Source organism: Epinephelus lanceolatus, chromosome 20 (genome assembly GCF_041903045.1).
Source record: "Epinephelus lanceolatus isolate andai-2023 chromosome 20, ASM4190304v1, whole genome shotgun sequence".
NCBI classification, from domain to species: Eukaryota; Metazoa; Chordata; class Actinopteri; order Perciformes; family Serranidae; genus Epinephelus; species Epinephelus lanceolatus.
Genome location: NC_135753.1, coordinates 6,873,122 through 6,893,269, shown reverse-complemented (window position 1 = coordinate 6,893,269; position 20,148 = coordinate 6,873,122). Strand labels below are relative to the sequence as shown.

Below are 20,148 nucleotides of genomic sequence, written 5' to 3'. Positions count from 1 at the left end.
CACACTGACTGGTTAAATATGGATGAAAATCAAATCTGTTCTGATCAATTCACTGTTTTCTTCATAGTTTTGTTTTATTGAACCTCCAGTACAAAAATATATAAAAATACCAACCGGAATCTGAAGAATGCTGTTTGATGTTTACCATAGAGCGGCTGCAGAGGTGTTAAAGTCACATGACAGTATATCTGTATTCTGATAAACAGTGTTTGTGTTTAACAGCTTGGACTGTACGCTTCACAGATGATGTTTAGTGTTTGCTGTCAGTCATCCCAGACAGCAGGAAATCAAAGCTCAGGGTAAAAAACTGGGGCACAGGCCCGATGCTTTCTGGTTTCATGTCTGTTGACCGAGCAATGTGACGCTAACTGGAGCGTGTAACGTACACTACCTAGACAACAGCGGCCCAGACTGTCTGCAAAATCTGCATACAATAAAACTGATCTCAGACCCAGCAGGAGGAATATTATTTTTTATGTATCATCTTTATTTTGCTTATTATCTGTGTATCTAACTGCAGGACCTTACAGTCAGTCTTTTAAATATCAAAACCGTGACACAGTTTTAAAACCATTATTTCAGACATCTGGAAATGATTTATTTTAGAATGTGTGCCTCCTTGGTTTACTGTGTATTGTTTTGAATTGAAAGCACAGTCACTGACAATTTTTAGCTCCTCGTCCCGGGTGGGTTTTATAAATATCAAAGATGTTTTTAAATGCCTAAATGTTACCCGCTGAAGGTCCACCAGACGAAACTTTACAAGCAACCAAAAAAAAAAAAAAAAAAGAACAAATGATAACCAGTCAGTTGATTTTGAAACCTGATCATGAAATCTAAACTAAAGACATCAGGTTTGTTGTACAGGCCTGTTAGTCTTCACTCAGTTTATTATTCATTATTGCGTCGCGCTGTGCATCTCTCTTTTTCACAGTTGGAAGCTGTTTGGATTATTTTTAGACAAAAAACAAGTGTGTTTTCACTTGTTATTCAGCACCAGGCTGAATTACTCATCAGATCTCCTACAGTCCATCAAGCTACTTTCTTTCTGTCTTTATTTAACTGCCTCCTTTTCTTTCTCCTTCATTCCTCCTCTGTCCTTCTTGCCTCCCTTCTCTCCCTTCTCTCCGTCCATCTGTAGAAGTTCTATAAGGAGAAGTATAACCGTGAGAAAGGGAAGTCCAGCTACAGCAACATGAAAACACTGCCAGAAGTGGAGCATGCCATGGAGGTCAACAAGAACCAGAGCGATGTAAATATGCACACATATTTGTACTATACTTGTCAGTGTAATCTCACAGAAAAACAAGCAGTTATGTAACAGTGTGTTCTGTGATTGTGTGGGCAGCAACCAGCACCAGCTCATCCGTGAGGAGTTCAGTGTTCACACACAAGACATTTATCGTTTTTTGACTTTGTCTTTTATTGTCAGCAGACGTGTAAATAACGGGTGCGTTTATCCAAAGCGCATGACATGTATGACATGTAACTAAGCTGGCTGGGCCTTGTGATTGCAAAGATTTGACTGCCACACATGCTTTCATTTCATCACGTCTTAATTATTACAATGCTCCTTCACTCGCTTCAATCAAAAAGACACAGACTCAGGCTTCTAACTCGAACTAAGAGACAGGATGCACCTGTTGTAGCTTTGTCTGGCTGCTTCTTTCTTACAGGTGATTTAAAATGTTATCAGTAACTTTTAAAGACCACACAAGCCTTTACATAACCTGAGATTATCAGGCAGTGGCCTTTCAGCCATCCCAGGAGTCTACGCTCAGGACCAGGGGTCACTGACTGAAACTGTGTATTCAGCTGTTTTGACATTTAAGAAGAACCAATATGGGGCACCCAGTAGCTCAGTGGGCAGGGTGGGTGTGTCCCATTTACAAAGGCAATGTCCTCGCTGCAGCAGCTGTGGGTTTGATTCCAGCCATTCTACTGTGAATGCACAGTAAGATTTAAGGAGATTCAGTGGCATCTAGTGATGAGGATTGCAGATTGCAACCAGCTGAAACTTCTCCTGATTAGAATCAGTGTTCATTGTTCAGGAGGTTTTTACTGGGAGCCAAATCATCTGCAGAGCTCTCTTCCTCTCCAAAACAAACAGACCAGGTGATTTAAACCTGTAAAAAGACTGAATAAAGCAGTTTCACATTGCTGTTTGGCATGTTGGAGACGGGCTGCTAGCCCAGCACCTGCTAATATGTGCTCATCTTCTTTATCTAATTCCTGAAGATTCAGATGTTTGCGAGGCTTTTAGGGGGAGCCGAATGATCACCGAGGTCATTTCATCTCCAAAACAAACAGAGTAGCTGATTTAAACCAGTAAAAACACTGAATAAAGCAGTTTCAAGTTGTTGTTTTTTTTTTTCTTTTAAATCAGCCTCTTCAAGCCTCCAGTTTGGCATTTTGGCCGATGCCATCTTTGTTTTTGGAGCAGGAGTGACAATATTTGGATGTGAGGGTGCTAGGATTTGCTTTGCTACACCTTCATCCTGATTGACAGGTAGTCATGTTAGGGACTTGTCAATCACAAATTAGCCACTCCCTAAAGCATACCCTGCTTTATCATCTATTTTACTCTAAATAGGACCATAATTTACTAAATGGACATCATACTGTATTGATGACGACTTTAAACTAGTCATTGAGACCATAAATACAGTAAGAAAATATTAGCTGATATTTACTGAATAAGTCAAGTGAGAAGTGCAGCCTTTTTCTTAGAAACTTACAGGGCTCTAGTTTCCCAGCACGCTGCAGGGTGGCGAACCCCGCGCAGAGCTAGTTTCGAGCAGCGCAACCCGAGGTGCGCTCAGTTTGGTAGTTTGGCAGACCGAGGTGCGCTGAGATGGGTGTGGCGGCGCAGCAGGGGGAGGTGTCGACAGATCCAGCTTGGCGCAGTGACAGTTTCGTGCCAAAAGGCTTCGCCGAAGGTGCGCTAAAAGCTCGCCATCTGAAACCAGGTCTACTGTCAGTGTAGGGGGAGCGCAGCCAGTGTAGTGGCAGTTTGGCTGACCAGCGGACAGTGCGCACATGTCACCAAAACCTCTCAGGCAGGTTTCCAGAATATCAGGCACATTAACAATACAATAAATACCCAAAAAAACACTATTCGATGCAACTATCTGCAATCAGCACATAAATGTATCTCTATATCGACTGTCCCGTCACATCTGATGTCAGATCAAAGGGGATTGGCACCGTTTGGCATGTTTGACACGCGTAATGGAAACCCAAGATGATTTGATTAACACAGCTGCAAACTAATGAGTTCACATCCCTCTCAGCCAACCACAAACAGCCACAGCATCAGATAGGGAGTATATATTCAGCATCTGTCATCTTAGAAAATAGTGATGGGAATTCCGGCTCTTTTTAGAGAGCCGGTTCTTTTGGCTCGGCTCACTAAAAAGAGCCGGCTCTTTTGGTTCCCAAGTGGCTCCTCAGATTTTTGTTGCTTAAATTAATTCATTACCAACAATAATATAAAATTATGTGTAAAATAAATTACTAATGTAAAAAAAAATTACATTGCATCAAATGTTTACTATTTATATGGCATTATATACTCTACATAGTGCTACAAAAAATAAATTATAAAGTACAAAAAAAACTTTTAACTATTTTAAATTTTTAGCTTTTTACTACACTTAACTATCTTAAACTTGTAACTATTTACAGTGAAACAACATAGAGAAGTTCACAGAATCACACAACAGAATATAACTAAAGCTGCAGCAGCAGTTGCAGTAGACACACTGGCACCTTCATTAATAGCAGGTTTGCTTGCTTCCAATTGCACTGATGGATGAACAGTTCTCATGTGCCTGTGCAGGTTGTTTGGATATGAGATTTTAATCTTGCAGACTTTCTGTCAGTGTAATTGAAATGATTCCAAATTTGACTGCTTTTCTTGCTGTATTCATTTTCTCAACTTTTTTTTTTTTTTTTACCTTTCCAGCATGTTGTCTCTCTCTGTAGCGCTCCCGTCGTTCACTTCAAAGAGCCGGCTCTATGAGCCGTTTCGTTCGCGACCGACACATCACTATTAGAAAAGTCAAAAGAAAAGAAACAGAGTGAGACTGCGAGAGAGAAAGAGAGAGCGCGCGCGCACGAGAGAAACACAACATTGATTTACAATTGTGATGACCTCCTCCCAGGCTACCTTTGCATCATCAGCCCGTGGAGGTCTGCTCGCAGTTCCGTATATTCGGACACTGCGAGCTTGGACCTCCTGGACCAAAACATCAGTTTCCTCCTGGGAGGAGTTTGGCCATCTGACACTGCTGCTCTCTTCTGCCATGGCGAATTGAGTAAACTCTCATTACGCCTTCGCGGGGCGCATTTAAGGGTGAGGAGAGGGGCTCATTTGTTTGGTGTGATGTGAATCGGCTGTGTAAAACCCACTCCACGCCTTCTCTCCTCCCTCTTTCCGACTTGCGCAGGTAGGGGGGACGGAGGTGGGAAAGAGGAGTAGCTGCGCCAGCGCGCACCGTGTGCCAAACTTGAAAAATCTGCCTGGCCACACCCAGTTGGTGAAGCGCAGGTGCGCTGCGCCTCCGCCTCCCCTGGTCTGCGAAACTAGAGGCCATACAATCATATTTCTTTTTGCAATCAGTGGAGTGGCCCCCTGCTGGCCATTAGAAAGAATGCAGGTTTAACACACCTGTGCATTGGCTTTATTTTTCATACCAAGAGACCCCTTTTTTATACACTCTATGATATAGACATACTTTTAGTTCCTGGCACTGATATGTCCAAGGAAATCAGATGATGTCCTTTTGTGAATATTTGTCATATAACCCACATTTAGTTGCCTCTCTTTTTATCTGTTTTTTCATGTAGTTCCTAGCCACTGTGTGTTAAGCCTGTCCTGTTTAATGTGTTTTCTGTTTCATGACTGTCTCTGCTGGTCTCAGGTCAGCTACAGAAAAGGCAAAGAGGAGCTCCATCACTATAGCTCGGCGGCAGACAGACCTGACATCGTCAGTGCCACGAATGCTGCTAAACTTGCCAGCGACGTGAGTCTGTGTGTGTGTGTGCGTGTGCATGTGTGTGTGTGTGTGTGTGTGTGTGTGTGTGTGTGTGTGTGTGTGTGTGTGAACATGTAACTACGTCCTATCCAACATTAATTTCCATGACAACAACCGTCCCATTTACCAGCTGGATTCTGAGTGGAGCCGCTGATTAATTATAGAAAACATTCTGCTGTTAACACTCAAGTGTTGTTATGTAAGAGTGTCCTGCAAGGTGTTTGTGTGCGTTTGTGTGTGTGTGTGCCTATAATCTTGCTTAAAGCTTTTAAAGGACAACTTCGGTATTTTTCAACCTGGGCTCTATTTCCCCATGTGTATGTGTGCGTATGATTCATGGGTACCACTCGTTCTAAAATTGGTTCAGTATTGAGCTGCGAAACAAGCTAAAACGGTAATGGGGGCAAATGCGTCCGTATAAAAGTGCTTTTTTTCGCCACTGACCGGTTCAGATCGCCAGTGCTATCTCTGTAAATAGCATATGGTAGCGGCCCTGGGGCAATGGTGAGTTTGAATGAGTGGAGTCAGCTGTCAGTCAGTATTGGAGCAGAAAGGCGGAAGGCGTCCCCGCTTGGTAATGTAAATGAGTATGTGTGTGTGAAGTGTGTGTTACGCTAGAAGAGTCAGAGGACAGAGTCTTTTACGTGCTTCCCCCTGGAGTGTTACCGGAGTTTTTGGAGTGCTCAAATAAACCTTTTTCCCGAACGCAAGAACAGGATGTCGCGCAACACCCCGTACAGCTTTCATAGGCTGCCTTTGTCGGATGGCGAGATGCTGAAGTTGTGGCTAGTTGTGCTACAAATGGATGCTAACACTCCTGTCCAGACACTGCGCCTTGCAGACCATCAGGTCTGCAGTGCTCACTTCTCCCAAGATGACTACTGCCAGCCGAAGAAGAGAAGACATCCAATCCTGAAACACCTCTTCCTCAAGAAAACGGCTGTCCCACGAGTAGAGAGAGCTACAGACACAGTGGAGCAAAGCTCGTGACATCACACAGCCCAGAGGTAAGGGAAAGGCTATGTTAGTATGCTATTTACAGAGATAGCACTGGCGATCTGAACCGGTCTGTAGCGAAAAAACACACACTTCATACACACACACTCATTTACAATACCGAGCGGGGACACCTTCCGCCTTTCTGCTCCAACACTGACTGACAGCTGACTCCACTCATTCACACTCACCACTGCCCCAGGGCCACTACCATATGCTATTTACAGAGATAGCACTGGCGATCTGAACCAGTCAGTGGCGAAAAAAAGCACTTTTATGCGGACGCATTTGCCCCCATTACCATTTTAGCTCGTTTCGCAGCTCAATACTGAACCAATTTTAGAACAAGTTGTACCTATGAATCATACGCACATATACACATGGGGAAATAGAGCCCAGGTTGAAAAATACCGAAGTTGTCCTTTAAGATAGTAGAATGTGTGTCCAGTTTTGTCTGTTTTTAATTATTTGTGAGAGTGTGTGTGTTCTTAAATGCATTTTAGTGTTTGTGCATCCTTTAATCATCAGTGTGAGTGCGCGTTTGTGTGTGTGTGTGTGTGTGTGTTATATGTTAGCAAATGCGCTGTTTAGGGATGTGCACGATTAGTTGACTGGTCAATGAAATGTTGCTACACTCACAAGTCAGCATCAGAAATAAAAGTCACTCAAAGTTATTAATAAAATTATTAGAATTTTATTAATGTACACCTTTAAATTTCGTACTGACAAAACCTGTACTGAAATGTCATCTTTCTTGTCAAATGTTGCCTTCTAAAAAAAAAAAAAAGTATCCGTTAATGCTAACAGCGCCAAAATGCGTAAGATTTATCTTCCTAGAATATATTGTTTTCAAGAAATATTATTTGTTAATTTGTATTTAGTGATTGTTGCCATGTTTTGTATTATACTTTGTGAAGTTTGTACTGTAATGCATGGTGTAAAGTGCCACACATTTTAGCAACATTTGAAATACAGCAACCCTTGCCAATACTTAATTTCATTAATGAAAATTGTGATTAACATTTTCCAAATGGCTTTTTTAAGATATGTAATATTTTTCCAGACACTGTTCAACCTTATAAATTAAAGGTCTACTGTGTAGAGTTCAGGGGGATATATTAGCAGAAATGGACTATCATTTAATAAGTATGTTTTCTTTAGTGTATAATGACCTGAAAATAAGAATCATTGTGTTTTTGTTACCTTAGAATAAGCCGTTTATATCTACATAGAGAGCAGGTCCTCATCCACGGAGATTGCTGTGTTGCACCACCATGTTTCTACAGTAGCCCAGAACAGACTGAACACCGGTCATTCACATTTCTGCTTCAGCCACTCTAATGACAAGCAGCGTCCTGAACAATGAACACTAAAGGAATTCTAACCAGGAGAAATTTCAGCTGGTTGTAATTTGCAGTCCTCACCACGAGATGCCACTAAATCTCCCCCCATTTTACACACTGGACCTTTACATTGTGCTTAATTTTGACTGATTTCTGAGTGTTTTCCTTCTTATAGACCAGTTGACGACTCCGAGTTTAAACGCCCTTTTAAAGGAATACTTTACCCACAAAATGACTATTTGTAAATCAGTCAGTCATGTTGTGTTACCTTTTAATTTGTAAAGAAAAAATTGTATTTCTTGCATGCCTCCACGGAATTCGATGAACACACCGATTAATTGATTAAATGGGGATTGGGGATTAAAACATCCATTCACAAAATCGGACACAACTTGTGCAGTATAATCCATGTCTCATTTATCTAGTCATATGCTCAGTATTTAAAGCTGAACTGAAAGTTCTCTTCAAAGTCCGACTCCAATACTAAGGTTTTTTTTATTTAATGAACACAGTATGACTAACTGATTTACAAATGGTCATTTTTTGGATGAAGTATTCCTTTAAACAGGGAAATTATTCAGTAAGAGCATGCCTGCAGTTACCATATATATTGTTGTTAAGTGTGTGTGTGTGTGTGTGTGTGTGTGTGATTTCCTCAGGTTGCCTATAAGAGTAACACCAAGCAGCCAGTTTACAGTGATGGTTCTCTTTTGGCAAGAACCGACATCCAGCACGCCAAGGAGGTTTCAAAACTGGCCAGCCAGGTAACACACACACACACACACACACACACACACGCATGCATTGGGCAGATGATAAGAAAGCATTCTGTTTCTGTCCCTGCTGCAGGTGAAGTATAAGGAAAGCTTTGACAGAAACTTAAAGGGCCAGAGGCCTTGTTACAACCCGCTGGAGTGTCTCTCCTTCAAACACACACAAGCTGCTGCTGCTCTGGCAAGTCAGGTGAGTGAATCACACAGTCATGTGATCTGTCTCATATGGTTTGAAGTTCATTTCAGCGAATCTTTGGTATTTCATAATGCAGGCTTTGGTCTGCAGATTTTTCAATTTCTGTGAACTCAAAACACTGATTAAAAAAAGGCAACCAATGAAATATTAACTTTTGCTCATGCAATCATTAATTTACTTGAACTTCCCTGTCATAAGTCTGTTTATTATTATTATTATCATAGTACAATATGGAAATTGATCAACTGATCCCTTTGGTCTCACACATTAGTGTCCTCTGACAAACAAAATATAAAGATTATAAAGACAATAAATATAAGAAAAAAGAGTTTTAACAGTTGAATGTGCGTGTGATGGAGAAGAGAGGGGTAACCATACTTTGTTGTGAAGGTAACGTAATGTAGAACCAGTCATTTTCAGCGGATTAGCTTATGTTATGCTGTGGACATTACATGTAGTCATTGAAAAAGTAAACTATAAAGCCTGACCACGTAGAATAAGTGATAGCCTTACATTAATAATTTATGTGGTATAGCCTATACCTACAGTCAATTGATTTAATTTTTGGTGTAATTCACAGAATGCAAACACTCATGTAGCTGTTGGTGTGAAAGGTTTGAATGTGAAAAATTGTCAATGAATATTTGGTATTTTTCTTTCATTTTTGTCCCTGGTGTGTAAAGAGTCAGAGTTTACTGTCTGGATTATGAGGACATCATGGCTCAGACAAATGATGTTAGTGAGTTAGATTTGTCTCTGGAGCTGCAGGTGAGATTCATCTTGTTGCTTAGATGCTTAAAGGTATGGTTCAGATTTTTTAAGTGTGGTGTATGAGCTAATTATCTATAGTCAGAATGTTACCTACAATAAATGGCAGTCGACATGCTCCCTGTTTGAAGAAATAGATAGGCACCCCAGAAGCTCAGCAGTGCATTACTGTGGCTAAGGGCTAAAAGCAAAACGTATTTTAGCCACTTAAAAAAAGTCCTACCTAAAAGAATCAATATCAGTCTAAGTGGAGCCTATGTAAGGACTATTTTTACAGCCTAACCTTTTGTGTAGGAATATGTTGAAGTTCTATGGTTGAGAAATGTAGTGCCGGAAAAGAGCTGTCTAATGGCAAGGTAAAGTGGTGAAAATTTTCTCCAAACAGGGAGCACACTGACCACCATCTAATGTCTGTAAAACACTATGGACAAGAATTGCATACAGCCTCACTTTGGAAAACTTGAACTGTCCCTTTAAGAGGCCATTTGTTTTCACCTATAGGTTTTGATTTGCCACGTTCAGTTGAAGCAGGCGGGTCAGAAACTGACAAACAGGACGAATCCACAGAGATTCAGTTAGAAACACTGAGATGATTTTCTGTGGTGAAGCAGCAACACTTTGTTGTTTACACCAAATGATATCACTGAGTTTCTATGTAATTATCCCAAGTGTGTCTTCCACATGACAGATCTGTTAGTATGATTCAACAGAACTCATCACAATAATCAGATTTGTTTCCTCCAGTTCACCTAAAGACGTATTTTACTTTCAAACATCAGAATAAATAAGAGGAACACTCTGTGTGTGTGTGTGTGTGTGTGTGTGTGTGCGTGTGCGTGTCTGATTCATTTTGACTCGCACTCTAAAACTCGAGTCTGTTGTGTGGGTGTAACCATGGCAACCTTTGTAAGGCAAATGGAGAGGGATTGTAGGATGAGAGCTGGAGAAGTTGAAGAGGTTACACACATACACACACATGCATGCACACACACACACACACACACACACACACACACACACACACACACACACAATGGACACCCACATACATGTCACATAAATTTATACACAAACATGTAGTTACATATACACAGATAAATGTAAATGTACAAAGATGAACAAGCAACTGATGTACTGCGCACACACACACACACACACACACACACACACACAAACACACACACAGATGCAGCCGTGGTTCGATTTTAGTTTTGCCCACACAACCACAGAAAAGAGACCTTTCCACTTCACAGCGTTATGTAACAGCTTGTTGTGCTGAACGCTGCCTGGTGTTCAGGAACGCTGCACGTTCACTCTGAGCTGCTTTCAGACTTTCAGCATCGTGATGCACAGGCTGCTTTCTGAATGCAGGTTTTTGGCTAAAGTGGCTCGAGCTGGGACAGATTTTAGCACCACATCAACGAGGAAGGCTGAAAAGTGTTTTGTGGTGTCTTAAAGGCTGAAGGATGGCTTTACTGTTTGCCACCTCTGGAGCCAGGAAGTCCTAATTTTAGCAAAGATGGAGGAGTGAGCAGAAGGCAGTCACTATGCCTCAGTGTGATTGGCTGTCAGTCAGGTAGACATGCTCCAAAACACATAGTACAGCTTCTTCTAGACAGGAAAGACCATCACTAACATGACACAGTGAATAACTGTGATTATGTCTGAATATCAGCAGTTGAATATCAGGGAATTGTCACCAACGTCTGCCATCATTTCCTGTCCACAAATACCATTTCAGGATCCTGAGACTTTTGAGCACATGTGTAGCTATGTGTCTGAATTGTATGTAAATGAGGGCTGCAACTATTATTGTTCAAGCTGACAATTATCTTCCCAATTAATGTGTTGGTCAATACAGTGTCAGAAAATAGTGAAAATGTTCATCACAAGCTTTGTTTCCATGAGGCAGTCAGTTCAGTTCAGTTTGTTACAAGTTAGAATGGGTATTTTTGCGTTTCCATTTTCAAAACATTTGAATGATAGCAATAGAACCAGCCCATTCGATCTGTATTTTTCATCACCCCTCTGTTGAGGTAGCTAGCACACTAATCCAATACCAAAGGGTTGAGCTAGAAACACTGCAGTCCATTGATCAACAAGGTGGAGGCGTTCCTCTCCATCATTGGTGAAGAGGAAATACAGCGAAAGCGGGATGGAGCAGGAGCGAAAAAGATAAGACACATTAGCAGCAGCAGCACATTACAGCTTTACTTCTTCTGGTCTTCCCTTTCACAATAAAAGCCCCAGGCATATACACTGCATCACTGCTTACCAGAGGGAACTTATTCACATGCTGATGTTGTGGTGATGAGTTGTTATATAGCTGATATATTACAATATTTTTTATTCAAATTTTGCTTTGCCCTCTTCTTTAAGTTTTTCTTCAATATGATACCTTATTATCTCAATAAAATGTTCTGAAACAAATGTATATATATGACACAGAAATGCAATTTATTATTTTGGTTGCTAAAAAATATGCTTGGCCGATGGACTTTTTCCATTTACCGTCTCCCTTCGCCAGTGAGTCAAAAAGGTAATTTCAGACACTGCACGGGTCATTTATGGGTTTTTAAGAGTACTGTACCAAAAGTGTTTCATGGAAATGTGGCTACACTTCCCTAAAGGCCAAAATGAGGCTGCAGGTTGCTTGTTTTGTCCAACCGATAGTATCCTATCTACACAGGGAGTGGGTCCTCGTCCACAGCGATCACCATGTTGCACTGCCACGTTTTTACAGAACAGACGAACCAAACACTGGCTCTGGAGAGGGCCTTTTTCATTTTTATGTTACCTAAAGACCACCAGCCAATCATGTTTGAGCAGGCTTTGGTTGTATCTAGAGAAACAGTACATATTAAGAGCAAAAGAGGTGGAACGCACTGGCCAAAATGCAGTCCTTGAACCCATAGGCTATCATCTGACGATGATTTAGCTTGTTCTTAATTTTCTAAATCAGATATGTGCATATTTTCCTGTAGGTTGTCCGTCTCTATGTATCTGTATATAAATGCAGAATATAACTGAATATAAAATAGTGTCAGAATGATAGCCAATGGGTTCTGAGATAAAGGAAGGGGTACTCAGTTTGTTGCAGTCTGCGACCTCACTGCTTGATGCCTCTATATCTTACTCACTGCTCCTTTTTGCAGTAACCTTGATCAACTTTTCACCTGCAGTTGTATGTTCCAACTTACTTTTTAAGCTAATATGGCAGTTTACTGGTTGAATCACAACAACAGGGACGATTGCAGAGCAGCATTTAGCAGGAGGGACATCAAGTGCAGTAGATCACCCTTACTGTGCCCCTCCTCCTCCTCCTCCAACCACCAAAATAACACTCAAAGCCCCCTGGCTTTATGCAGTTGATGCTTTGTATGTTTTGTATTGGGTCTTATTCCCCTCAAAGAGAGTGCTTTTAAGAGGATGTGTTACACATCATTTTGATTTTAAAATCAAACCTTTAATGGCCAGAAATTCCAGGAATAGAGTGATATGTTACCCCTTAATTAATCATTTTAAAATCATCTGAGAATCTTTAGCACTAACATGGACACTTGTTCTGTTCTCCAGGTGAAGTATAAGACCAACCAGAGCCACAAACCTGAGGGTTCTTCAGACATGCCCAACCTCCTGCAGCTGGAGCACGTTCTACACGCCAGCAAGCTGCAGAGCAACGTACGACCCCATCCTTTACCTGCTTCACTACACAGTACGGATGGTCCTCACAGGTTTTAAAGTACAAATATATGTGTGTGTGTGTGTGTGTGTGTGTTCAGGTGGAGTACAAGAAGAAGTACGAGCAGACAAAGGCTCTGTACCATACAGCTCTGGACACAGCTGAACAGCTCCACCATAAGGAGAATGCAGTGCTGCACAGTCAGGTCAGTGTACACACACTAATGTAGCCCCTCTCTTGCTGCTGATGTTCTCACTGTTCATCAGTAAATGAACGAATGTTTGTTGCTTCAGGTGAAGTACAGAGAGGAGTATGAGAGGAACAAAGGTCGCTCTCAGATGGAGTTTGGAGATACTCAGTCCTACAAAGTGTCTAAAGAAGCACAGAAGATGCAAAGCGAGGTAAAACTCTTTCTTCAGCTCTGCCCTCTGATACAAACTGTTGACACTTGAGTGTCTAGAAGATGCTAACATTCAAAGAGTGTGCGTTTCTTTATCTTCACAATACTCACTGAACATGTGCAGTTGCTCTCTATGTGGTCCAGCAATGTTTAACAGGGATTTTGTTGGGTTAAAGGTGTCTAAAGTGATCATGTGTCCTTATTTTTAATTGGAAGGACTGCCCTGTAGCAGGATAGCACCAGGAGAGAAATCAAACATATGTATGGAGTTCAGTAGATGCTGGTTGAGTTGTAGTAACTCAACCCAGTTGCCAGAAGAAAATTCTGGCATTGTATGTTACTGCAAACAGCCAATACAATACAGAAAATGAGTGATGTAGTATATGAGCTGGTTTTGTCATTAGGAGGTGGAAGGGATAGTGGATGGCATTAAAGGTTTTTTTGGGGGAGTTTTTCCTTATCCGCTGTGAGGGTCCAAAGGACAGAGGGATGTCATATGCTGTAAAGCCCTCTGAGGCAAATTGTGATTTGTGATATTGGGCTTTATAAATAAAATTGATTGATTGATTGATGACACCTAGGTGAGAAGGCTGTCAAGCTGCAGACCACTGTTTAAGAACAACAAATGCCAAACTGGGGTGTCCTTTAGAGACCTAAGATTATTTTCTCCAGTGACTTTTTAGACCCCAAACATGGGTGTTTTTCAGAAACCTATGGCTGTTTTCCAGCTGGGATAGTGGCACAAAAAGCAGTTGTTTTTCACTGAGACATCACTGCGTTTCCTGCCAGGATAGTGCCACTAAACGCAGGATTTGTTCTAACCATAACCAAGGTGTGCCTAAACATAAACACTCATTAATCACAGTGTTGCTGAAACATAAAGATTTGTGAAGTTTCAACATATCCGTTATATAATAACTTACAAATGTCAGGTGTCCATGGTTTATAGAAATGTATTATTGCAACATTTTATCTGGCCATTATGTTGACTAATTACTAAGTAACTAATAAAGACAACCACTGTGAAAAAAATTAAACTATAAACAAACAGACTTCATGAAACAAAAACACAAAAACCTCTCTATGTTACAAAACAAAACACAAATCTCTAAATCTCTCTGTTGTTGCTCTGCTGTGTTCTTGGAGCTAAGACAACATTCATACTTTGCCACAAAAATGCAATTGGTAAATTGTATTCAGCTGCAAAACTTTTTGAGTGCATTTGCGCTGTAGTATAATTAGAGCAACATCTTTGGTGAACTGGACCTTTAGACTGGGTAGATTGTGGTTGCAAGTGATACGCATATTATTGTGCTTTCAGCAGTTACGGTCTATCCGATATTAACCTGCTCCACAATGTGTGTGTGTCTGTATGTCGTTCTCCCTCAGAGAGCGTATCGGAAGGACTATGAGGAGCAGATAAAGGGGAAGGCTTTGGTGGATGTAGACCAGACACCTGGATACCTGACAGCCCGCCATGCCAGCAGCCTGCTGAGTGAGGTAACACACACAAGAACAAATAAATAGATGAAATGAAATATGGCACTGAAAAACATTTTTTTTCTAAATAGTTTGAAACAGGAATCTGTAGTATCCAGTATTTTACTTATTTTGATGATGTTTTTGAGGACTTATAAAGTGAAAGTATCCCATATTTTACTTATTTTCATTATTTTCAGAGGACATAAAAAGTCAAAGTGTTATGTATCTCACAGGAAAAAAGGCTAAAATTTGATGCAAAGAAAGAAATAAACTTAAAGATGTTGTGTAACATGTTTTTCTTTATCCATTTAATCATTTGGTATCACTGCTCTGTGATGTCTTAATGCCTTTGATATCTCATGCATAGCATAATGCATTAAAAAAGTTAAACTGATCATTTATCAGGATGAAAAACTTAAGATGCATGATCTTTTTATATTTTTCATTCTGTGTGTGTGTGTGTGTGTGTGTGTGTGTGTGTGTGTAGAAGGAGTACAGGAAGGACCTGGAGCAGGAAGTGAAGGGACGGGGCTTATCTGGCATCGGGCTGGAGGAAACACCTGAGCTGCTGAGGGTTAAAAAAGCCAATCAGATACTGAACCAGGTAAAACACACACACACACACACACACACACAGAGCAGACACTGACTAAGTACAAGTGCTGCAACTTTACCTAGAGTGTTGATGTGTGTTGTTGGTGTGTCTGCCATCTACAGAAGGAGTACCGCAGGGACTTAGAGAGGGAGATCGTGGGTAAAGGCATGGAGCTAAGTGCTGACGTCCTCGAGATACAGAGAGCCAAGAGAGCCTCAGAGATCCAGAGCCAGGTAACCCACTGTGTCAAAGTTTATTTTCATTTCAGCTAGAGGCTTTTATTATTCATATTTTAAATGAGTCAAAGCTCAAGTCATTAGCTTGTCTTGCCAACTGTTTTCTTAATAACTTGTTTATGTGACCATTATCAGTTATAGTATTAAGTTTCACCACATATGGGGCGTCGGTGGCTTAGTGGTGGAGCAGGCGCCCCATGTACAGGGCTGTTGCCTGTGGCCCTTTGCTGCGTGTCACTCCCTCTCTCTCTCCCCCCTTCACGCTTGTCTGTCCTGTCAAATAAAGGCTAAAAATGCCCCCCCAAAAAAAAAAGTTTCACCACATATTTCTGGAGATGTAATTTAACATTATAAGGTTTGTTTAAAGATTGGGATTAGCACAAAGGTGTGAAAAACACATCAGTGCATTTAGGCAGCCCAGTCACCAGAAGAAAATCCTGCTATTTGCAAATACGTTACATTTGTGCATTTCATACGTATCATATCAAGGTTTCTAAAATAACATAGTATATGAGCTGACCAGCTCACATCCTAGCTACATCAGCTGATTTTAAACAGCCCAATCAACTGATGGAGCAGCTGATTGATGGCAGGGAGTGAGCTGATAAGATCACATGATTCCTGTCTGTGCAACCAATTGGCAAATCTCATTCAGGGCGACCTTTTTAAACTGCTCTGGCCTGCCTACTGTTGGTGCAAGCCGCTTTGCAACCAGCCTCCACCCCAGCTCCTCCTTTACATATTGTGTCTGACTTATCAGTGTCATTTCTGTTTAGCATTGATGCTGCTCTGTTCTGCTCCCGGGGGGTCTTTGCCACTGCTGTCCCTGCAGCTTTCCATTTAGGCGCATGGAAGAGCAGGGAGGTTTGCTCTCTCTGCCTCTGGCTTTCCTTTTGCATGTGGAAGGGCAGAGATGTGTGCTTTTTCTGCCTTAAGGCTTTCCATGTAAGCATGTTTAGGGGGAGAGACGTGTGTTCTCTTTGCCTTAGGCTTTCCATGTAGGCACATGGAAGGGTGGAGAGGTGTGCTCTCTTCACCTTAGGCTTTCTGCGTAGGCCTAGGAAAGGCAGAGAGGCACCAGAACAGAGCCATACCACCAAATATAATACTGCAAATGGAAATAAAGTTTTCTTTGACTAAAATGGTCCTGACTGACCTGGGTATTTTAAGCCAAAACATGATATTTTCCTAACCATAACCAAGAGTTTTTGATCTTAAACCGGAGGTGTTCAAACATTTTTTGAATGGGGGCCAGACAAGATCATTTGAATATACCTGGGAGTCAGCTGCCTCTCTCTGCATCATATGGGTTATTTGCAAAAAAAGAAAAAACACATACAAATGACACAACCACAACTGTTTCACCTCTCAGTAAAAAGCAGGTAAAATTGGTCTGCAGGCCACAATTGTACCCTGGGCTAGACTTTGGACATGCTTGGCTTAAACCTAACCTGACATAAATCACAGCGTAAAATGAAAATTTCAACATATCCACTACATAATAACATACAGATGTAATGTAGCTGTAGTTGCAGAAACGTACAATGCCAAATCTTTTTCTGGCGACTGGGTTGATTTAGAATGACATAGTGAAACAACAAAAGTGATGGCCACAAATAAATAAACTGATTGTGTGTGTGTGTGTGTGTGTGTGTGTGTGTGTGTCACAGAGGTCCTACAAGCAGACGGAGCAGCTCAGAGAAAACTCATATGGGTCGGTTACAGACACTCCTGAATTGCTGCACGCCTCCTACCTCAAAGACGTCTACAGTCAGGTCTGTGTGTGTATGTGTGTGTGTGTGTGTGTGTGTGTAAGTAACATACTTTTTAAAAAACAACAAAGAGGGGGCCGGCAGTGGTGGAAGAAATCCTTAATTGTTCACATGAAAGTAGTAATACCACAGTGTATTTCTCTGTTACAAGTTAAAGTCCTGAACTGAAAATTTGACCTGAAGCTACGGCTTGTTTCTTACCATATTTGTTGTCAGGTAGTGTGGGATTTTCACCCAAAGGATCAATAAAGTGAGATGAGCTGACTTTGTCATCAGGAGGTGGAGGGAGTGTCACCTATAGGCAGAACACCTGCCAAGCAGCAGACTACTGTTCAAGACCAACAAACAACAAAACTGTTTGTGTTGTAGCGAGGCATTGCTGCATTTCTAGTGACTTTTTAGCCACCAAACGTGTGATTGTTTTTTTTCCAGTGGGTATTGTATCCCCAAAACCGAGTATTTTAGGCAAACACATATTTTTCCCTAACCATAACCAAGTGGTTTTTGGGCCTAAACATGACCACACATTAACCACAGTGTTGTTAAACATAAAGAAATGTAGAGTATCCACTACATCATAATGTACAAATGAAGTGTGTGTGTGTGTGTGTGTGTGTGTGTGTGTCACAGAGGTCCTACAAGCAGACGGAGCAGCTCAGAGAAAACTCATATGGGACGGTTACAGACACTCCTGAGCTGCTGCACGCCTCCTACCTCAAAGACGTCTACAGCCAGGTGTGTGTATAAAACAAAAATTACTGTTTAAAAACAACAAAGAGGCGTAAAAGTATATTGGACAGTGAGGGCCTTAAGGTCAGGTTCTAATGTGTTCCTTTTCTCCTTGCAGAAGAAGTATAAGGACGAAGCGGAGCGTCTGAAGGGACACTACAGTCTGGTGTCAGAGACACCTGAGATGGAGAGAGTCAAAGCCAACCAGAGACACATCAGCTCTGTGAGCAAACACACACTTCAGAGACAATTCTAGTCCCGTCCAAATACAGCTTAATTGTCTTTATGTGTAAACTGGCCTGTGTTTCCCTTTAATGCACACTGACTCAGTGTTTTAAAAGTAGCTCTCTGTCGCCCCTTAGCTGCGCTACTGCTGGGACTCCAAGCTGATGAGAGGCCTGATGTCTTCAGTCACTGAGACGCCAGAGATCGTCCTTGCAAGGGAGAATGCCAAGAAGATCAGTGATGTATGTAAACACATAAATTAGCTCATATATACTTAATAATCATGTATAGAAATATTAAAATATAATAATAAATGATAAGTAATATTAAAACATGCTTTGTAGGGTGAGATTTCAATACCCCTGACAGGGGTTTTTGTTTGGTTTTTTTTGGTTGTTTTTTGCATTATTTAAAATTTCTTTAATGTATCAAAGTGGCAAAAGATTAGGAGAGTGATTTCAGACTGTAAAATGTGTTTTGTTGTGTGTTCAGAAATCCCAAGTTGACTGAGAAATCATGAAGTTAATGTCATTAATTAGCTACATTGTGGAGCTGTAAAAAGCTGTTGTACTGCTCATTTAAAGCTGCAGCTGGTTCCTCAGTATTGATCTCTGCTCTACTCAGGTCCAGTACAAAGAGGAAGTGGGGCGTGGCACCGCCGTCATGGATACGCCTGAGATGGAGCGAGTCCGACGGAACCAGGAGAACATCAGCTCAGTGAGAGCATACATGAACACACACACACACACACACACACACACACACATGGACAGTGTGAATGAAGGTGTGTGTTGGTAACAGAAGATGGGTGGTGTTATTAGGAAGTGATGGAATGGGAGGCCAAAGTGTTCGCAGCTCAGTGAATGAATGAACAGATAAATGAGCAATGATTCTGTGTGTGTGTGTGTGTGTGTGTGGTTGGCTGCTGCTCTCACTCGATACTGGACCAGTTAAAAAAAAAATGTTGTTCCCATTAGTCAATTAGACACAAAAACATAGGGTCCAGGTTCAAAAAACCCTTTAACTCTGGCTTATTTGACATGCAGAAAGCCAAACAGTGCCAACAGTATCTATGGGTGGTGTGTCATCACTGTGTACCCACTAGAAAAAACAGACTACGCCACTTTTTTATGTCCGTATGATCACCTGATCTGACACAGTCTGATTTTTGGCCTCTATAACACAATGTTTCCTGTCCGTCTTCCTGCCAGGTCAAGTACAAGCAGAGTGCAGTGAAGGCCTCCAGTGTCGGAGTGACTCCAGAACTGGAGAGAGTCAGACAGAACCAGGAGAACATCAGCTCGGCAAGCCACACACACACACACACACACACACACACACACACAAGCAAATACACAGACCTCTCGGGATAATATTACATAATTTTGTGTGTAAACAGGTGAAGTACCAGCGTGGGCTGCAGGAGATGAGAGGACGCAGCTGCACTGAGCTGGACACACCTGAGTACAGGCGTGTCAGGAAGTCACAGGACTCCGTCTCCATGGTAGCGGCATGGTTGCAGTGGCTCCTGCCTGGGCTGTGGGAGAAGCTAACACGAGTGACGTGGCACCATGGGTGGGACTGATGCACCACCACTAACACCGAGCACCAGACAGCATGGAGGACAGAGCAGTGTTTGTGTGTGTGTGTGTGTGTGTGTGTGTGGTCTTCAGGCAGATCCAATTTCAGAAACAGAACCAGGTCTCAGATTTAGACTCTATAGTCCATCCTACTTTCAGATTGGTTTGGGTTTACAGATCGTACCTGTTTCATTGAGAGCACTGTGTTTTGGCCAAAAAGAATATTAAATAATAAAGAATAAGTTCACTGTTTTTTAACCCAAATCATGTTTCTCATCATTTATAATTATGTGTAACATAATTACAAAACTTGAAAGCTGCTCTCTGTCAGG

At 41.5% G+C, this 20,148-nt stretch overlaps 1 protein-coding gene across 2 annotated transcripts in view; it reads left to right on the top strand.

Moving 5' to 3' along the window:
- Positions 1–20,035, top strand: part of LOC117264888 (uncharacterized) — a 102,959-nt gene extending 82,924 nt beyond the window's left edge. For both annotated transcript variants that reach the window (XM_033639193.2, XM_078162517.1), the window contains exons 50-66: positions 1,142–1,252; positions 4,926–5,027; positions 8,038–8,142; positions 8,228–8,341; positions 12,692–12,796; positions 12,898–13,002; positions 13,091–13,198; positions 14,587–14,697; positions 15,167–15,283; positions 15,397–15,507; positions 17,181–17,285; positions 17,913–18,017; positions 18,130–18,234; positions 18,374–18,478; positions 18,861–18,953; positions 19,448–19,540; positions 19,636–20,035. In XM_033639193.2, the coding sequence (XP_033495084.2) occupies positions 1,142–1,252; positions 4,926–5,027; positions 8,038–8,142; positions 8,228–8,341; positions 12,692–12,796; positions 12,898–13,002; positions 13,091–13,198; positions 14,587–14,697; positions 15,167–15,283; positions 15,397–15,507; positions 17,181–17,285; positions 17,913–18,017; positions 18,130–18,234; positions 18,374–18,478; positions 18,861–18,953; positions 19,448–19,540; positions 19,636–19,821 (1,881 nt within the window). In that variant the 3' untranslated portion in view covers positions 19,822–20,035. The remainder of the gene's footprint in view (positions 1–1,141; positions 1,253–4,925; positions 5,028–8,037; positions 8,143–8,227; positions 8,342–12,691; positions 12,797–12,897; positions 13,003–13,090; positions 13,199–14,586; positions 14,698–15,166; positions 15,284–15,396; positions 15,508–17,180; positions 17,286–17,912; positions 18,018–18,129; positions 18,235–18,373; positions 18,479–18,860; positions 18,954–19,447; positions 19,541–19,635) is intronic.
- The last annotated feature ends 113 nt before the right edge of the window (positions 20,036–20,148 follow it).